The sequence below is a fragment of the Amyelois transitella genome, chromosome 17 (genome assembly GCF_032362555.1).
Source record: "Amyelois transitella isolate CPQ chromosome 17, ilAmyTran1.1, whole genome shotgun sequence".
NCBI lineage: Eukaryota > Metazoa > Arthropoda > Insecta > Lepidoptera > Pyralidae > Amyelois > Amyelois transitella.
In genome coordinates, this window is record NC_083520.1 from 994879 (window position 1) to 1015179 (window position 20301).

At 37.5% G+C, this 20301-nt stretch overlaps 2 protein-coding genes across 3 annotated transcripts; one reads left to right on the top strand and one right to left on the bottom strand.

Moving 5' to 3' along the window:
- The first annotated feature begins 410 nt into the window (after positions 1 to 410).
- Positions 411 to 13274, top strand: LOC106134771 (general vesicular transport factor p115). Of its 2 annotated transcripts, XM_060948754.1 has the most exons (12): positions 411 to 642; positions 992 to 1126; positions 2399 to 2533; positions 3219 to 4165; positions 5252 to 5465; positions 6564 to 6671; positions 7473 to 7719; positions 8423 to 8569; positions 9299 to 9477; positions 9828 to 9965; positions 10807 to 10938; positions 11784 to 13274. In XM_060948754.1, exons 1-12 carry the CDS (start codon positions 565 to 567, stop codon positions 11877 to 11879), a joined length of 2556 nt encoding a protein of 851 aa, XP_060804737.1. In that variant the 5' UTR covers positions 411 to 564; the 3' UTR covers positions 11880 to 13274. The 2 variants fall into 2 exon arrangements, with proteins under 2 accessions (XP_060804737.1, XP_060804738.1); XM_060948755.1 differs by lacking the exons at positions 411 to 642; positions 992 to 1126 and adding an exon at positions 1817 to 2050.
- A 1897-nt stretch (positions 13275 to 15171) lies between these two features.
- LOC106134511 (vesicle transport through interaction with t-SNAREs homolog 1A) lies at positions 15172 to 19800 on the bottom strand. The gene is made up of 5 exons (XM_013334593.2): positions 19598 to 19800; positions 18881 to 18939; positions 18463 to 18583; positions 17467 to 17672; positions 15172 to 16539 (listed from the first exon to the last, which is right to left on the bottom strand). The coding sequence occupies exons 1-5, from the start codon at positions 19689 to 19691 to the stop codon at positions 16390 to 16392; spliced, it is 630 nt and encodes a 209-aa protein (XP_013190047.2). The 5' UTR covers positions 19692 to 19800; the 3' UTR covers positions 15172 to 16389.
- Between the last annotated feature and the right edge of the window lie 501 nt (positions 19801 to 20301).

Sequence of the window (20301 nt, forward strand, 5' to 3'; positions counted from 1 at the left end):
ACGATAATGCGGTATAATATAAAAGTGTTATACTAAGAAATTTTCCTATCATATAAACTTAAAATCTGATCTGATTGAATCAAAAATTCAATATGGCGTATTAAACTAATATAAAAAATATTAATATGTCTAGTTGGTACTTTGGTATATCTATATATCGGAAATTAGAACTCATTCAGTAGTAGATAAGACAATTGAATTAATTAGTTAATTCCTCGTTTTGGGGCTAAAACACTTTGCTGGAAACATTGAACCGCGCACTGACAGTTAGATAGTGTCACAGTTCACAACTAACACTGACTTTTATGAAAATCTTCCGAACTTCGGGGAGCAAAATATTTTTACAAAACGTCAATGTCACACAAAATCATTGCTATTTGCTGTCCTGTCACTCTTAGCTGTCAGTCTAATGTCAAGTGAAGTGTCAAATATAATAATGCTTTGACGTGACGTGTCTTATTAGAAATTTGGAATATTTTACTGTGTGTTTCTCTATTTTACGACATGATTTCGTTATAATAATAACTGTGCTAGATATAAATAGAGTAGTGAGTGCTCTGCAATATGGATTTCCTAAAAAGCGGCCTCAAAACTGTCCTTGGGGCTCCAGAGCCCGGTCAACAACCTTCGGCAGCCGAAACGGTGACTTTTCTACGATTTTCTTCCAAAATATTAGCATTTAACCCATTAACCCACAGCCTACGATTTATGTTATAAAGCGTATTAACCCTGATAAAGATTTTGGAGCGCGAGGCCACGTATAAAAAGAATAGTAACACATAATGCCTGCCAAATTCATTGGATGTTTTCCATTTATTTTGAGCTTGAGGTTCAAGTGTTCCGCTCATTTGCAGCGTAAAATATGATGTTTTTTATGATTCCGAAGCCGGAAGAATATGTTGGTATTCTAAAAGCTTAAAAGTATTAGTACCTATTTAAAATATTTTTTTTTTTCACTTTGGATGTCTGATGGTGTTTTGATGTGTACCAGGTGGAGCGCCTAGTGGATCGTGTCAACAATTCCACGTTATTAGAAGACCGTCGCGATGCCTGCCGCGCGCTCAAAGCTATGTCCAGGAAATACCGGGTGGAGGTTGGGGCACAGGGGATGGACACATTGAAACAGGTACCCATTTACCAAATTATTATAAAAAAAATTTCTGCTACTGACTAATGATTGAAATGGATATTGTAAAGGCTTCCACTGTTTGTCTTTTGTTAAATTATTCAATAATAATATATATATATGTTCAATAAGTGGAGTGATAAGAGAGCCCCATATACATATATCTACCTGTTATGTGATTTCTGGGATTTCCTACCCACATATCTTCTCTATCTCTGAGCCAATTTTAATTAAATGAAAATTATCAATTCTAACGCTAACAACATTTTGTTTTTTATAAGTACGATAATGCGGTATAATATAAAAGTGTTATACTAAGAAATTTTCCTATCATATAAACTTAAAATCTGATCTGATTGAATCAAAAATTCAATATGGCGTATTAAACTAATATAAAAAATATTAATATGTCTAGTTGGTACTTTGGTATATCTATATATCGGAAATTAGAACTCATTCAGTAGTAGATAAGACAATTGAATTAATTAGTTAATTCCTCGTTTTGGGGCTAAAACACTTTGCTGGAAACATTGAACCGCGCACTGACAGTTAGATAGTGTCACAGTTCACAACTAACACTGACTTTTATGAAAATCTTCCGAACTTCGGGGAGCAAAATATTTTTACAAAACGTCAATGTCACACAAAATCATTGCTATTTGCTGTCCTGTCACTCTTAGCTGTCAGTCTAATGTCAAGTGAAGTGTCAAATATAATAATGCTTTGACGTGACGTGTCTTATTAGAAATTTGGAATATTTTACTGTGTGTTTCTCTATTTTACGACATGATTTCGTTATAATAATAACTGTGCTAGATATAAATAGAGTAGTGAGTGCTCTGCAATATGGATTTCCTAAAAAGCGGCCTCAAAACTGTCCTTGGGGCTCCAGAGCCCGGTCAACAACCTTCGGCAGCCGAAACGGTGACTTTTCTACGATTTTCTTCCAAAATATTAGCATTTAACCCATTAACCCACAGCCTACGATTTATGTTATAAAGCGTATTAACCCTGATAAAGATTTTGGAGCGCGAGGCCACGTATAAAAAGAATAGTAACACATAATGCCTGCCAAATTCATTGGATGTTTTCCATTTATTTTGAGCTTGAGGTTCAAGTGTTCCGCTCATTTGCAGCGTAAAATATGATGTTTTTTATGATTCCGAAGCCGGAAGAATATGTTGGTATTCTAAAAGCTTAAAAGTATTAGTACCTATTTAAAATATTTTTTTTTTCACTTTGGATGTCTGATGGTGTTTTGATGTGTACCAGGTGGAGCGCCTAGTGGATCGTGTCAACAATTCCACGTTATTAGAAGACCGTCGCGATGCCTGCCGCGCGCTCAAAGCTATGTCCAGGAAATACCGGGTGGAGGTTGGGGCACAGGGGATGGACACATTGAAACAGGTACCCATTTACCAAATTATTATAAAAAAAATTTCTGCTACTGACTAATGATTGAAATGGATATTGTAAAGGCTTCCACTGTTTGTCTTTTGTTAAATTATTCAATAATAATATATATATATGTTCAATAAGTGGAGTGATAAGAGAGCCCCATATACATATATCTACCTGTTATGTGATTTCTGGGATTTCCTACCCACATATCTTCTCTATCTCTGAGCCAATTTTAATTAAATGAAAATTATCAATTGGTTGTTCATAACTAAGAAATAAAAATCTTATTAAATGAGATATTTAATGAACTACCACTAACAAGCAACTTGGGCTAAAAAAAGAGTTAACTTTTAGTTTAGATACATAAATATATTCACGTCTATATCCCTTGCCAGGTAGACAGAGCAAATAGTGTTGAAAAGACTGATAGGCCATGTTCAGCTTTTTGGCTTGATGATAGAACTAAAATTCAACTAGTGACTAGTAGCTAGTCCATCGCCTAAAAGAAGAATCCCCAGTTTATTAGCTTACCCCTTAGTCGTCTTTTACGACAATCATGGCAAAAAGACGGAGTGGTCCCATTCTTTTTTTTATTGGTGCCAGGAACCACACTTCACGTGGATCAGTTTTACAATACTGCTTGTTTTCATTAACTAAAGAGTATGTTTTACTAGACTACAATGTTTTGCAGGTTCTAGAATTGGACAGGGCCGACAGTGAGACAATAAACTATGCCCTCGATACGCTCAACAACATCATGTCCCCCTCACAGTTCGAGGAAGAAGAAGACAACCCGAATATACCCATGAACATCGGTGAACAATTCACGGAGATGTTCATAAAAGATGACCGTAACATCCAACTCGTATTAGACTTACTAGATGAATATGATTTTAGAGTCAGACTTTCCGTAGTTCAATTACTCGTTTCTTTACTAACAAATAGACCGAAAGATATCCAAGAAATAGTCTTAGTTAAACCAATGGCTGTTTCCAAAATGATGGATTTGCTTGCCGATACCAGGGAAGTGATCAGGAATGAAGCGTTATTGTTGTTAATCAAATTGACGAAAGGGAACGCCAATATACAGAAGATTGTTGCATTTGAGAGCGCATTCGACAGATTATTCGATATAATATCTGTTGAAGGTTATTCAGATGGCGGGATCATTGTTGAAGACTGTTTATTGTTAATGTTGAATTTGTTAAAGAATAACGGTAGTAATATTAACTTTTTCAAAGAAGGCAGATATATACAGAAGATGTTGCCGATGTTTCACACTCCAGCCGAATCTGAAGACTTGGGTTGGTCCCCGCAGAAAGTTTCAAACGTGCATTGTATGCTACAGATAGTCAGAACTCTGGTGTCGCCCAGTAATTCGGCGCAGATTATATCTAGTTGTCAGAAGATCATGAAAAATTTGGGTTTGTTGGATTGTCTGTGTAATATTTTGATGGCGAGCGGCGTGCCGGCGGACATTTTGACGGAGACTATAAACACAGTTGGGGAGGTGGTGAGGGGGGACGTGACGAACCAGGATTTCCTCGGGAACGTGATGGCGCCTTCCAATCCGCCGCGGCCGGCCATCGTGGTACTGCTCATGTCTATGGTTAATGAGAAACAGCCGTTTCCTCTGAGGTGAGTCGAATTCTTTAATGAAGTCAGCCTGATTTTGTGAAGATTTTTCAAGAATATATATTGCAATTATTATCTCGGCGAATTGGCTGAGCTGGCTTTACCTACACGTTCTTTGCTATTATGCATTTGCGCATTAAAAAAAACTCAGTCAAATGACACGCCTTTTTGAAAATATATTCTATTCTCGAAATTCACTTCCTCTCTAGTTAAGAAAGAGAGGGAAGACTTGACATGCTATGCTCTGTCAATGTTTGTAAATAAGCTCGCAGCTTATTTATAAAAACGTTTGTCTTTGCAACTTTAATCGTGTTAGTACTGGTAACATCTTCACTTCCCTGGAGAGAAGTCGAGGTTGCGCCTTTCTCTGTTCCCGGTTGCACCCCTCGATTGAAGTGTCTCAGGGCCCGGGTCCGCCTTCCAACTTTTTTCTCTCCACTTGGTCCGCGTCCTTGGATTTCAATCCATTGGCTCGCATATCATCTTTTGCGACGTCCAGCCTATTCTAGTTTTGTCCATACATACATTCATACATATCATTATATCTATTTTCCCCTACCGGGTAGACAGACCCAACTGTCTTGAAGACACTGACAGGCCACGCTCAGCTGTTCGGCTCAATGATAGAATCGAGATTCAAATAGTGACAAGTTGCTAGCGCCATCGCACAAAAGGTGTTTCATATAGGAATTTATGAAATAAAACACATTCGAGCTTCGTTCACATGATGACGCCATCACAAACATACACACATAAAATCACGCCTCTTTCCCGGAGGGGTCGGCAGAGACTACCTCTTTCCACTTGCCACGATCTCTGCATACTTCCTTCGCTTCATCCACATTCATAATTCGGCGGTTTCGGGTACTTTTGACCTGACCCTTTACCAGGACGTCCTTAATTTGATCAAGATACGTTCGTCTAGGTCTTCCCACTCCGACAATGATAACTTTAACGCCATCACAAACTGATTTATTGTATCTCCGTTACAAACTGTTAGTCTCTCTTGATAATGACATTGACACTCATAGATAATTAATCATACGACACAAAAGGAGAATGTTTTATCTATAAAATATTTAATTACAGATGCGCAGTCCTCTACTGCTTCCAATGTTACCTGTACCACAACGAGATGAGCCAGGCCAGCCTAGTCCAGACCTTGCTGCCTTCTTCCACGGACGTGTCAAGTCTCAGCAGCGGTCAGCTCCTATGCGGTGGGCTGTTCTCATCAGACGTGCTGTCCAACTGGTTCGCGGCCGTGGCGCTGATGCACGCCCTGGGTGATAATCCTGTTCAAAAGGTAAGATGATTGATGATGATGATGATGATTTTACATATGTACATACATATGATCACATCTTTATCCCTTACGGGGTAGACAGAGCCAACAGTCTTGAAAAGACTGATAAGCCACATTCAGCTGTCTGGCTTAATGATAGAATTGAGATTCAAATAGTGACGGGTTTGCTAGCCCATCGCCTAAAAGAAGAATCCCAAGTTTATAAGGCTATCCCTTAGTCGCCTTTTACGACATCCATGGGAACGAGATGGAGTGGTCCTATTCTTTTTTTTTTATTGGTGCCGGGAACCACACGGCACATGATTTTACAACATGATTTCTTTTGGCAAACAATGCTCTCATGAAACTACTTCATACTGTTTGTCAATTATAAATGTGTAGCAAAGTTCTTAGTTTGTATGCGTGTACACTTACATGCCGTGTGGTTCTTGGCACCAATAAAGAAAAAGAATACGACCACTCCGTCTAATTCCCATGGGTTTAGTAAAAGGCGACTAAGGAATAGGCTTATAAATTTTAGATTCTTCTTTCAGGCGATGAGCTGGCAACCTGTCACTATTTGAATCTCAATTCTATCGTTAATCCAAATAGCTGAACGTGGCCTATCAGTCTTTTCAAGACTGATTGGCTCTGTCCACCCCGCAAGGGATACAGATGTATGTATGTATGTTTGTTTCCAGGAACAACTGTTGCGTGTGCTACTAGCCACTAACATCGGTAGCTCGCCGTGTATGATTAATCCAAATAGCTGAACGTGGCCTATCAGTCTTTTCAAGACTCTGTCCACCCCGCAAGGGATACAGATGTGATTACATGTATGTATGTATGTGCCGTGTGGTTCCCGGCACCAAATAGAAAAAAAGAATAGGACCACTCCATCACTCTCCCATGGATGTCGTAAAAGGCGACTAAGGGGTAGGCTTATAAACTTGAAATTCTTCTTTTGGCGATGGGCTAGCAACCCGTCACTATTAGAATCTCAATTCTATCTTAAAGCCAAATAGCTGAACGTGGCCATTCAGTCTTTTCAAGACTGTTAGCTCTGTCCACCCCGCAAGGGATACAGATGTGATTACATGTATGTCTGTATGTTTCCAGGAACAACTGTTGCGTGTGCTTCTAGCCACCAACATCGGCAGCTCGCCGGTGTCCCTACTGCATCAGTGCACGTTGTTACTGCAGCAGACGACCAAGTTGCAGTCCAAGGTCATTTTTCCCTTATTATAAAATAAATATTCTGTATTTGTGCCGTGTGGTTCCCGTCACCAATAGATAAATAAATAAATAAATAAAAATTTGTTTATTTTCTCTCCACATTGGTGAATATAAGTAATAGAAAAAAAAATTGAATGGGACCACTCCATCTCTTTCCCATGGATGTCGTGAAAGGCGACTAGAGAATAGTCTTGTAAATTTGGTATACTTAGGCGAATCACTAATTGAATCTCAATTCTATCATCAAGCCAAAAACCTGAACGTGGCCTATCAGTCTTTTTAAAGATTGCTGACTCTGTCTACCCCTCAAGGGATATAGACGTGACTATGTGTATGTAAGTAAGTAAATGTAAATGCTGTATTGTTAACTAAAGGAGTACATTACAAATATAAAACAGTAGTTCAGTACAAAGGCGGGCTTATCCCCAAGTGGGATCTCTTCCAGTCAACCTCACAATAAGAGGATCGCATACAAAATTGAGGCTACGGGTGCGATATTGTCACTTATGCAAAAACACAATTTAAAAGATAAGCATTTAAAACTTTAACATCCCATAAAATTGTCATATTTGAAGATTTTTACAAGATGAATAGCTTATACTGCGGTAACTATGTGTACATACTACAAAAGTAACGTTATCGCACCAAGTTAAGGGAAGCATTAGGAGAGTTATTACATATGTAACTCATTTTTGCTATTTTTGCATAAGTGACAGTGTCGCACTGGAGGTGCGATATGTATGTATGTATGTATCAGTAGTATTTTTTTTTACCAACACACATTGATCGCAGGTAGCCCTCCTGATGCTTCTATCACAATGGATGAGCTACTGCCCGCCGGCGGTAACCGCTTTCCTCCAAGTCCCGGGCGGCGTGGGCTACCTGGTCAACCAAACCTGCTCCAACGACCACGACGACAACGAGTTCTTACTCCAAGGACTGTCAGCGTTCCTACTAGCTATCTGTATACACTTCAATGATGATACAGCTGATAATTACACGAAGGAATCGCTGAAGCAACTCATGTTGAAGAGGATAGGTGAGTCATTGATTTAGTGTCTGATTAAAATACTTTAGTGTCCGATTAATATACTTTAGTGTCCGATTAACATACATTAGTGTCCGATTAACATACTTTAGTGTTTGACAGTCAAACTTAGTGTCTAATCGTATAACTTTAGTGTCTTGTGTGAAATGTTTGATAGATAGCTAGTTGGAACATAAAAGAAATCTGGTAAGTAATTTTATAAGATATAATGTTTTATACTCTGGTATATTATAATGATATTGAAGTATAAAATCTTCTCCAACGACCACGATGACAAAGAGTTCTTACTGCAAGGACTATCAGCGTTCCTACTAGCTATCTGCATACACTTCAATGATGATACAGCTGATAATTACACGAAGGAATCGCTGAAGCAACCCATCTTGAAGAGGATAGGTGAGTCATTGATTTAGTGTCTGATTAAAATACTTTAGTGTCGGATTAACATATTTTAGTTGAATCACTGACTAAAATTATCAGGTTGACGTCACATAACTCCCGTACCTCCCTGTTCCGCCGTAGATATAATAAGATTAATTATATCTACTACTATCCGTAGATATAATAAGATTAATTATATCTACGGCGGAACAAACTACACTGCAGCATTTCCACCGGTTTCACTGTGCAATGATCACATATAAAATTAATTCGTCCAATATCATAATATTAAAAAATTGTATTCTTTTAACAGGTGTAGAAACTTTCACAGCGAAACTGAGCGAAGTGACAAAACACGAGCTATACAACAGAGCGGCGAAGCACCCGCAGCTGAGGGTGAAGTCGCCGGCCGAGATCCTCATCGACTACGAGTTCTGCCGGCTGTTCAAGGTGTTGGAGAGTGAGTTAATGTGACAGACAACATACATTGCACATATGTTTCTAAGCGATATAGATGTGGCGACATCTCTATAGCCAATCAAGCGACGCTAACAGCCAATAACAGCGCAGGAGTCTAAATCGTGCAAGCAAAGATTTCACGGTTTGGAGCATATGTAGAAACTCCGACACAACATCGTCTGTCGCGCGGTTCCCCAGTCTTGACACATAGCCTGGCGGAAAAGAACACAATTTTGAAAATCTCTAGTATAAGAAAAAAAAACTTTCTTTCCTTTGTGGCGGTCAACTTTGAACAAAAGAACACAATTTTTTAAATCTCTATTTTAAGAAAAAAAATACTTTTTGTCTTCGTGTATGATATCACATGAGCCCAGCGTGTATTTTCTTGTTACTTGCTTTTGCTTAAACCCTGCAGATAATTTACTCGATCTGAGTTAAAACGACAAAAAAAAACATGGCGGCAGTTGATCAGCTGATTATGGTGTCTGTCAAACATCAATGACGTATTTTTTCCCGCCAAAAACAATGCACTGAAAATCCATCTATAATTTGTCATTGTCAAAAACTCAAGTATAGATATTTAAAATATATCTCTAATGGCCTCTGCCTTGTTTTTTTATTTCTAAAGTCGAAATTTGATATCAACATACAACAGTCAAAGAACTGTTTCAGACTGTTTACTAACCGAGTCTAAAAGGAGGTTCTTAATTAGACAGTATTACTCTTCCAGACGTCCTCATCCAAAGCCTTATTGAGAGGAAAGAAAATGGAATCACCGAACCCGAGGGATCCCCTCCGGAGAGTGACACCTTGGAACAGTACAAGACCCTCATCAGACAACAGGACTCTCGTCTCCAGGAGCTGATGCAGCAGCTGGAAGCTATGATGCAGCAGAACCAGTCGCTCCAGGTCTGTAAAACCCTTCGCGTTGAACGAGGGGTGTTACAGCCTCATCAGCTAATAGGAATCTCGTCTCTAAGAGCTGATCAGATACCGATGTTTCACAGATGTATAATTTTTTTATGACGCGAAACTATTTAAGCAGTTGAGCCAATCAGAACGCAGCATTTGAACACGCCAACTGAACTGTTCGCCATTATGAGTGAGATAGTAGGATTCGGATTATATGTTTAATGTTCTTGTAATAAGATCGTTATTTTATTGGGTTTAAATATTAAAGTTTTAATCATGAGTTTTTTTTTTTATTTGTACTTGTATAAGGTCGTTATTTCATTGAGTTAAAATCATTCCATTTCCAGAGTGCCTTGAACGACGCGTTAGCCTCGAAATCCCATCTCAAAGATGAGAACACGTTACTCCGAGCGCAACTGTCTGCCAACACAGCCACTACACCACAGGACCAATCGCAATTGAGAGAGTATGAAGCTAGGGTACAGGTGAGTTAGGTTTTACATATTGCGGTTGTGAAGAAGACAAAAATTCACGAAAAGACCAATAGGCAACATTCAGCTATTTGGCTAAATTATATATAATTGAGATTCAAATATTGTTGTGTTGTGTTGTGTAAGCTTGCCAGCCCAACCCCTAAAACAAAAATACCAAGTTTATAAGCCTATCCCTTAGTCGCCTTTTACGGCATCATTCTTTCCCAATGATGCCGTAAAAGGCGATAGATAGAGTGGTGCTACTCTTTTTTATACACCAACAGAAAAAAGGAGTAAGGTAAACGTAAATAATTTTTGAATTTGATAGAAATAAAATTGTAATATTTTTTTTCTAAGACCATGTTTAGAAGAAGCGGCGGAACAAACTACACTGCAGCATTTTCAAATAATATACTCGTAGATCTCCTAAATCTAACTTTTGGACGAATGCACCTTGTCTACATAGTTTTTGTGGCGACATCACTAATATCACACAGCAACTGTCAATCGTCATCAGCTGAATCATCGCTCCCGCTACAATGTTAAAAATAATTTTGTTGCTAATATTTTGAATATATGCCGCGTGGTTCCCGGCACCAATACAAAAAAGAATAGGACCACTCCATCTCTTTCCCATGGATGTCGTAAAAGGCAACTAAGGGATAGGCTTACAAACTTGGGTTTCTTTTTTAGGCGATGGGCTAGCAACCTGTCATTATTTGAATCTCAATACTATCATTAAGCCAAAAAGCTGAATGGTGAGTGGCCATTCAGTCTTTTCAAGACTGTTGGCTCTGTCCACCCCGCAAGGGATATAGACCTGACCATATGTATGTATATTATTTTTTTCCAGGAATTGACGAGTCAAGTCAGCATGCTGAACAACGAGCTCAAGATGGCTGAGGAGAGACAAAGACTGAGCCAGGAGGAGCTGGATACCCTGAGGAAGGACCAGGATGATTTGTTGGTGCTGTTCGCTGATCAGGTGAGCGTGTTGGGCCCCACGTTGGGCGCCACTGTCACGTTTAGGTAAAACTTCGCGGCTAAGAGAGATGAGAGATAATTTGAAGATCTATAAAATATAATGACGTCTATACCCCCTGCGGGGTAGACAGAACCGACGGTCTTTAAAATACTGAAAGGCCACGCTCAACTGCTTGGCTCAATGAGATTCAAACAGTGACAGGATGCTAGCCCATCGCTTAAAAGAGGAATCCCAAGTATTTAAGCCTATCCGTGAGTCGCCTTAGTTTATAGAATAACTACAAACTGTATTAGGACTAGTTTTACAATATTTAAGAGGTCGTGGATTTAGCTATAGACACGAGATCCAGCAAGTGGCCGCCGGAGGATAGCGAGCTTAAGTTGGTGAGCGTTGAAGTAGTAGTCCAAAGTGGGAGGCTCGGGGCACTTGCGCTCTTTTTATAGGGCTCCCGAGCTGGAAAGGGCGCAGGCGCAGCTAGTAGGAGGCCGGACTGGTCTCGCCTGATGATTTTTTTGTGTTTTTATTTAATCTATACTAATATTATAAAGCTGAGGAGTTTGTTTGTTTGAATGCGCTAATCTCAGGAACTACTGGTTCGAATTGAAAAATTCTCTTTTTGTTGAATAGACCATTTATCGAGGAAGGCTTTAGGCTATATTACATCACGCTGCAACTATAAGGAGCGAAGAAGTAATGGTAAATGTGAAAAAAACGGGGGAAATTATTCACCCTTGAGGGCTTCAATGATGCCCAAAATAACTATTCCACGCGGACGAGCTAGTCGCGGGCACAGCTAGTGTGGAATATAAAATTAATAAAATAAAATATAAATATTTTGTTTTCAGGATTTAAAACTAAACGAATACAAGATGCGTCTATTATCACTCGGCCAGAAAGTTGACGATGAGGAAACAACAGAAGCGCCTCAACAGACGACATAGTTTTTATTTAGCGATTTTATTTTGTAAGATAAATTTGTTCAGCCACAAAACAAAATGGCTGACTTCTAACCACAGACCCGAAGTGCAAACGAACTGGAAGCCAAAATTCTAAAAAAAAATCTATCGCTGACTTTTCAGTGCCCTTCCAAGTGGTGTACCTGCGCAGGAGTTTAATTCTTGTACGGCACGAATATATTTGAGCGGTTGAATCAATCAGAGCGCGCCATTTGAACTCGCGAATTGTACTGCACGCTGTGATGAGCGAGATAGCCGAGACATTTTTTGGATTTTAAGTTTAATGTGCTTGTAATAAGGTCGTTATTTTATTGAGTTTTCATCGGGTTCGATTCACTCGTTGCGCTATTAACTGACTTATAAACGTGTTAATACTATATGAAGAATTCCACTATTCCATCTCTTTGCCATGGATGTCGTAAAAAGCGACTTAGGGATAGGCTAATAAACTTGGAATTCTTCTTGTAGGCGATGGACTAGTAACCTGTCACTATTTGACTCTTAATTCCTTTATGAATCCATACAGATGAATGTGCCCTTGGGTCTTTTCAAAACTGCTGGCCCTGTCTACCCCGCAAGGTACATAGACGTGATAATATGTATGTATGTAATACTGTTATTGGGAAGAGACAGAGGTGAAACGATAATAGTATCTTTGGCTTCCAGTTGGCATTTTTTTCGTTAGACCACAGACATAGATTAAGCTAGATACAGCCGATTCAACTGTAGATATGAAAATTTCGCTTTGATAGCTATCTATTATGTAAATAAAATATACTGTTGTTTTATTGGCTTTGTTTGTAAAAATCTGAGTTTTATGTGTATTTAGCTGTTCATAGCTGATTTTAGGGATTATGTTGAAAATTTGTATTAATTAATTGAACGTGGTCCTATTGGTTCTGTCTACCCGTAATGTATGTATTCTTTAATTTAAAACTTAATATAATAAAAAATGGGTAAAGTAAGAGGAATATCATCGCCATATGACTTCCACTGCTGAACATAGGCCTCCCCCAATGACTTCCACCTCGCTCCGTGGGAGATGACCTGCATCCAACGTTTCCTCAGATCATGCGTCTTTCTCGCGGGGGACGGCCTTGCGGTACGAGGTCTCCACTCGAAGACTTATCCGCCATGAACTCTTCGTGAAAAGTGACTTGACCATAGCCACTTTGTTTAGAGAAACATATGTTCCACTTATATCCACACAAAAACCCTAATTCCAGGAATGATTTGTGTAAGTTTTGTTTTATAGAAAAAAAAATATGCTTTTATTTCGCTTCTATATGTCAAAATGCGTTGTCTTGATTTTATTTGTTACCTATGTTATTTATTTTAAGATATAATTTAAGCAATTACTAAATGAGTAATATATATCAATACAGAGTTTTCATTTATGACGTTTTTAAATAGAATCCTCATGAATTTTCGCATACAATAGGAGTTGTAAGCGTGAAGGAACCCTGTGGAATATGAGATAACATCCATACATACATAGTCACGTCTATATCCTTTACGGTGAGGGAAAACATCGCGAGGAAACCTGCACATTCAGGGAACAGGATGTGTAACAATGATCGATCCAATACGGGTTAGGTTCCCTGCAAACGTTGCGAAGGTCAGACGGGAGTCGCTTCGTGTTAAAATCTTACTCGCCCAATCCAGGATCCATGGTCAAAGGCATACCCCGGGCTCCTCTCCAGAGTGGTGAGGATGCCACTGGAACTAAAAGCCAGGAGGAAGAAGGCTGCGCATGTATTTATTTATTTTTTTATGATTGAAACATTAGTAAGAAAAAAAAAACAAAATTACAAGCATAACATTTTAATCTCCTTACTTCATTACACAATAAATATTACCATTTTCTATGTATATAACAGTCTCAATACACGATCATTAATGTATGTATGTTTAGCACACACAAATCCGAATGACATTATTCTGATTTCCACGTAACTATTACTTTCTTCATAATGTTCCCATGAACTTTTGAGATTGACTATAAATAATCTTAGTTTACTTTTTATTTTTTATTCACAATTAAAACATATAAACATAGTGAGAAGAATATTAGAATATGACCTTGAGTCACATTGGTGTCAGATAAGTAAGATATATTTATTTGCCAAAACATGTGTACAATAACATATAGTCCTGACGCTGACTCCAATTTGACTACGAATTTTCACTGTCAGAAGTAATTGCTAGTCAGCCAGGGTGCTTTTAACACGAACCGGAGAGGCTATTCACGGAATTGACGAGATAATGAAAATAAAAATTTCGTGAATAGCCTCGCAGCTTATTCACGTATATTAACAAAGCATGTTAAATCTTCCTACTCTATTTATCTCTATGCTCAACTTCAGGGACAGATAAAGAGGGAAGATCGGACATAACTAATGGTATAAACCCCGCAAAAGTGCGTAATTCTACCAATTAGAATAAGCTACCTGTCTGACCTCCATGACCTTGTTAACCTAACTTACATGTAATCATAGTTCTTGCAATAAATAAAGTGCTTATGCTCTTAGTTCTTATGCATTGCAGTATAATTAATATATTAAGTACTTAACAATAATACTATATTTTCTCTCAAATACTTTTAGTATGCATTATTTTGTTTAGAGTGAAAGCTAAATAGTGTGTACAAAATTGAAAAGTTTTTATTCATTATTATAGGATACTTAATATCGCTTAATAATAGTCAAATCTTCTATAAGACTGCGATGCAACGTCTCTTCCGTGTGATTTTCATTGTTCGTATATACTACGTTTTCTATGAAGAGAGAGTTATAAATTATTTTTGATTTAAACATCAGACTTATTAATGGACTTTAAAACATAAAAAATAGCTGTGAATAACGTAGTTGGTTGCATTGTGTTTAAAACTTACTTTGAAACTGTCCAATATTTACCTCAAATATTTAACTGTAACTATAATAAATAATGACTATAATAAATAAAATTAGGTAAAAATGTATTTGATCTTTGCTTATTTCTTAATAAGGTAGTGTATCTTATTAAATATATAATGCATATGTTTATATATTGTTTATGGAATACATATACTACATTACTCCCAAAAATAAACGAAGTTTATCATAAATAGATGTCATTAGCTGCCCCCCGGGGTTTCGCTCCACTGGGAATTTTGGGAATAAAAGTACTTATTATATTATTCCAGGTCATATTCTACCACGTGTAATAAATTTCATCAAAATCGGTCCAGTGGATTTTGCGTGAGATAGTCACAAAGATATATCCACACAAAACAAACTTTCGCATGTATTATTTGTACGATTGTGTGCTTACGAGACTGATTTAACATTCAAGATACTGATTGAGTTATAAGCGTAATCTTAATTTAAAAAAAACGTATAGTACTTAATGAACGGACGCAAAATATAATTAAATACTGCAAAATGTGATGACATTGACCGCTTAAAAATATTAACATGTTTAAATACATACAAATTCAACAGCTTAGTTTAGGAATGTTTTTAAGTAATTCTTAGTAACGAACACACCAGGCCTAACAAATAACTTTGTACAATACATACAAGTATATATAATAATTAAAGATCGGAATAGGTAGATTGAATTGGGGTCAATGAACTGAAACGTATATATTAATATGGACATGCCTCCGTCCAGGATTGCGGATTTGTAAATTATTAACATTTTTTCCGGAATTTTTACAAGTGGGATGAAGAATATATTAGTGGTAGCTGTTTTCCCCCGACTTCGTTCACGTAAATTGTAGTCCTATGTTACTCGCGGACAATGTAATTTACTGTAAGTGTAAGTACTGAAATGGAATCCCGGAAAAGAGGCTTATCTATGTTATGCTTTCTATGGTAATTCATGATGCAAGTACATAAAATCAATCTACCAATTCCGATCTCTGATAATAATAGATTTGAGTGCGTTTGACCTCCATCATCATCAAATAGTGCCTATTCACTCTTGCTTTGATAATCTCTAAATTATCGTAGTATTGGTAATTGGTAAAAATCAGAATAACTGATTGTTGGGTTTTTTATCAATTAGAACATAATAATAGTGATATCTTGAGTGTTTATCGTGATAACACGTTAATCGCCTTTTACGACATCGATGTGAACGAGATTAGACTGGTCCAATTCCTTGTTTTTACTAAGTAACTTTGACAATATTAAAGTAAAAGATTAGGAAAACAGACACAATATAGTTAAAAGTATAGCGCCCACCTTGAATTTGAAGTATATTATGTCACGTTTACAAATAAGTCGTGTCAAAATATGTGTTCCGACATTTTGTGAGGGCGGCCATCTTGGACTGATTTTCTTCTTAACTAAGTTATGTTTTATCAAATTATCTTCAAAACTAATCAATCAAAGATTGCTTTGACCGTTATTAAAGATTCTCATAACGTTTACCTCTTAACTTATCGACGCCATTTTGTATTTATTTTCACGACAGAGCGGAACATAAGAATACCAATAAATGTGACCATCTATGTGACGTAGAAGTAGAGGCCTAAACAGAGCATAGCACCCAGCAGCAGGAACACCATGACGAGCACGAGCCGGTCCTGGAGGGACCTCACTATCATGGAGCTCATGAGGCGGGAAGACCGGTTCAGTTGCTCGTCTGTTTCACGTAGCTAAAAAAAAGTAAAAAAAAAAAAATTTTTACCGCCTTAAAAAATATAGTGGCTCTCAGTTTAATCTTTATGCTAGTCCGCGATTATGTCGCGTTTCGCTGAACCGATTTTGATGCGGTTTACAGTAAAGTGTTTGTTCACCTATACTACTTGCCTTGTGGTTCCAGACAGAATGGACCACTCCATCTCTTTCCCATGATATCTATATTTGTAAATTGGCGTCCGGTGAACATGCTGCAGTGTAGTGTTCCGCCGCTTCTTTTACACATGCGCTTTGGAAGCGGTAGTAGTTATAATTAGATTTAAGCGATGTGACGTCAATAAATCACTTATATCCAATTTTGAAAATAAATCTATTCTATTCTATAAATACAGTCATGTGGAGAGGATGAATAAAAGCAGGTTTGTCTAAAAAGATATACAAGGAGAGTGTGGAGGGAAAGGTCGGAGTGGGAAGACCTAGACGAACGTGTCTTGATCAAATTAAGGACGTCCTGGTAAAGGGTCAGGTCAAAAGTGCCCGAAACCGCCGAGCTTGCATAAATAGAGTTTTGAATGTGGATGAAGCGAAGGAAGTGTGCAGAGATCGTGGCAAGTGGAAAGAGGTAGTCTCTGCCTACCCTTCCGGGAAAGAGGCGTGATTTTATGTATGTATGTATGAAAATGAAAAATATTTTATTTGGAAACAAAAACAAGTACAATTTAAGTAACATAGGATAACGATGACATCTGCAGAAGTTATGAAACTGTGTCGCAGATCTCAACGCCCACCTCCAGAAAACATTTATATAATGTGTTTCCTTAATCTTAGCACCTAATCCATTTATTACAACAAAAGAGAAGGAAAAAATAAAGATTTGATATTTAATATATGTATTGGGTGCAAATGTGTTTTGTGAGTGTGTTGTGTGGTATGTAAATACTGACCCGTCCTCTCGACCTCTGTATAGTCTCCCTCTGTATATTAAGATCTTGCAGCACCGCAGCTCCAATCTGCTCCGTCTCCAATATAACTCGGTAGCCTTCGGTTAAGTTCTTGCCAGTCCTCTCGAGGCGTTCCGTGTTGTCCAGGAGTTTGGTGCGCTGGTCGCTGCCCCCCCAGTCGTCGTACACCTCGTCAGTTTCTATGTTATCTGTTGAGACAGGTAAAAATATATATTATACCTAACGTGACCATTTTTTTTTTGTCGTCAGAGCGGGACGCTTACGGAATTTTGTATATAAATAAAAAAATATATTATATACTTAATATATAAGTCAATTATAAATAATTATCTATACATATAATAAAACAGTATAAATATTTTGTATAAACAGTATAAACATTTAGTATTTTTGACTGACTGTTCTCGTCAGCGAGATTTGAGTGCAATGTTGATATAAAATAAGTATAAAAATTTGGTTTGCTTGCAAAAGCGGGACATTTTTGCTCTCGTTGGGGACAGCGGGACAGACAGCTTGAAAGCGGGACAATCCCGCCGAAAGCGGGACGTATGGTCACTTTAATTATACCCCCTGTATATATGCCGGACAGCTCCATGTGGTCCTTCAGTCTTTTCATGACTTAGTCTACCCCACACGATGCGCGTAGCGAGTGTCTGAACATTCTGCTACTATGTGCACTATTTTGATAATTTTTACTTTTAAACTGGCTATTAAATTGTTGGTTTTATATTTTATAAAACTAAGTATTTATGTTCATAAGTATGAAATGCTTGATTCTCAATTCCATTGTAAAGCCATACAGTTAAAGGTGGCTGTGTCTACCCCGCAAGGGATATAGGCATGACTAAATGTACAATACATATATGTGTAATATGAAATGCGATATACCAAACACCCTGTATACTTGATCAAAACCCTAAGACAAAGAAAATTTATAACATGCGCTTTTTGACAGAGGAGTTTTAAGAAAATAGTTACATGAAGAAGAGTTGTTGACGACAGAGCGATATTCTTCTCTGACCCTTTGCAGTTCAGCTCTGTAGGCGGCCAGCCGGGAGCTCGCGCCGGCGCCCCGCGACTCCAATTCCAATTGTTCCAGCTAGAGTAATATAAAAAAAATGATTATAATTTATTTCAAATTATTTAAACTTATAACTATTTATAATAAAATGTTGCATCCTTGAGTTAGTAGCTCCTTACACAAGGTAGCATTACCCCTGATTGATTTTAGCAATCTGCCAGGGAAAGGCGAGTAAGTACGAGTAGCAGCTATATTTTTCTTCACTGTAGACACAGCACACTGACCAGCATAAAACCTAAGCTAATGGAAGCTGTCGCAACGGAACAATTACTACTTTTCATAATTTATAAAGTTTCAAAACTTAAATAAACTTACCAGGTCATTTGCTTCCTCGAAATTAGCCTGGATCTCTCTGGACAGCTGATCACGATTCTCTATTTGGAAAAAGAAAAGAATATTCAAACAAAAGTAATAAATATATGTAACATCTTAGTCTTCACTGTCACTTACCATCAGGTGAGATGGAAGACAAATGCCTAATCTAAAATCTATTTTCTTTATTTAAGTCTTGATCCTTCTTAACCAGTCATTAATCAATCTATTTGAAACTTATAATATGAAATCAATATAAGTCTTGGTAAAATATGTATTGTGAATTCTACATAAAAACAAACACATAATTTGCAGTCTCAGTCAGTCACACGTCAAATTACCTTGCATAGAACTCTATACCATAGGGGCTTTGCGATGAGTTTGGGTGACTTGATACACTGTTTGAAAAAAATATTTTTGTTCATAAACTCAAAAGGTACTGGATAATAGTGATGTTATAGGGTAAAGAGATAGATTCAGGATTAACATAACTGACTAACTTTTCTTGAAATTGCCACGAGAGCGAAGCCTTGCATATATTTATGTCTAGCTTACAGCCATTTCTACATCGTACCTTGTAACGTAGTTTTTTTTAGTTTTGGCAACTCAGGCAACTTGCATGTCCACGAATTTCATACCACAGATTTAAGGGCATTTACGGGTAACCACTTACCATCAAATTCAAAATGTTTGATGCTTTAACGATCGAGAAAATATTACCTTCGTGACCTGCCTTCAAGCGGCCAATTTTAGCAGTGATATCTGCCGTGAGCACAGAATATTGCTGTTCATAAGATTGCACTAATGTAGCCATTTTTTAAATATCTAATCGTGGGGCATTATTGATTTGATAATACTTATATATAAAAATTTAGTTGAGTTAGTAAATCTGCAACACAACAACCACAAATTTTCTAGATTGTCGGTCATCTGTCAAGTGAGATCAAATATCAATTTGACAAATTTGACTTGATTGACACTGTTGATTGATGTTTACTTTTTAAACACTACAGAAACGAAGCGAATGAAGCCCAGAGTGCTAAAGTTAAGGCTCACGAATCTATACTAGTCGTCGTCTGGATGTCTTAACTTTAGCACGCAGCTGTGCCCTCATACTCACCTATTTCTAGCAAAGACCTGGAAACCGTCAATATTTTCCTATGGTTTTAGAAACTTTGACGTCAGTAAGCGTCAAGGGTTCTGTATGAACTAAATTGAGACACTTCTTCCATTAAAACTGTTAATAAATTCCGTGTCAAATAGGTTGTGATGAGAAGCCAACTTTGCCCAATCAACCAACACACACCAATCAACCAAATGTCAAAATAATAAAAAAGATTCATTTGTGTTTTTTTCTGATTTATCTGTTGTTCGTTGATGTTTGACGCGGAATTATATCTGTTTTTCTTTTGGTTAAATAAATG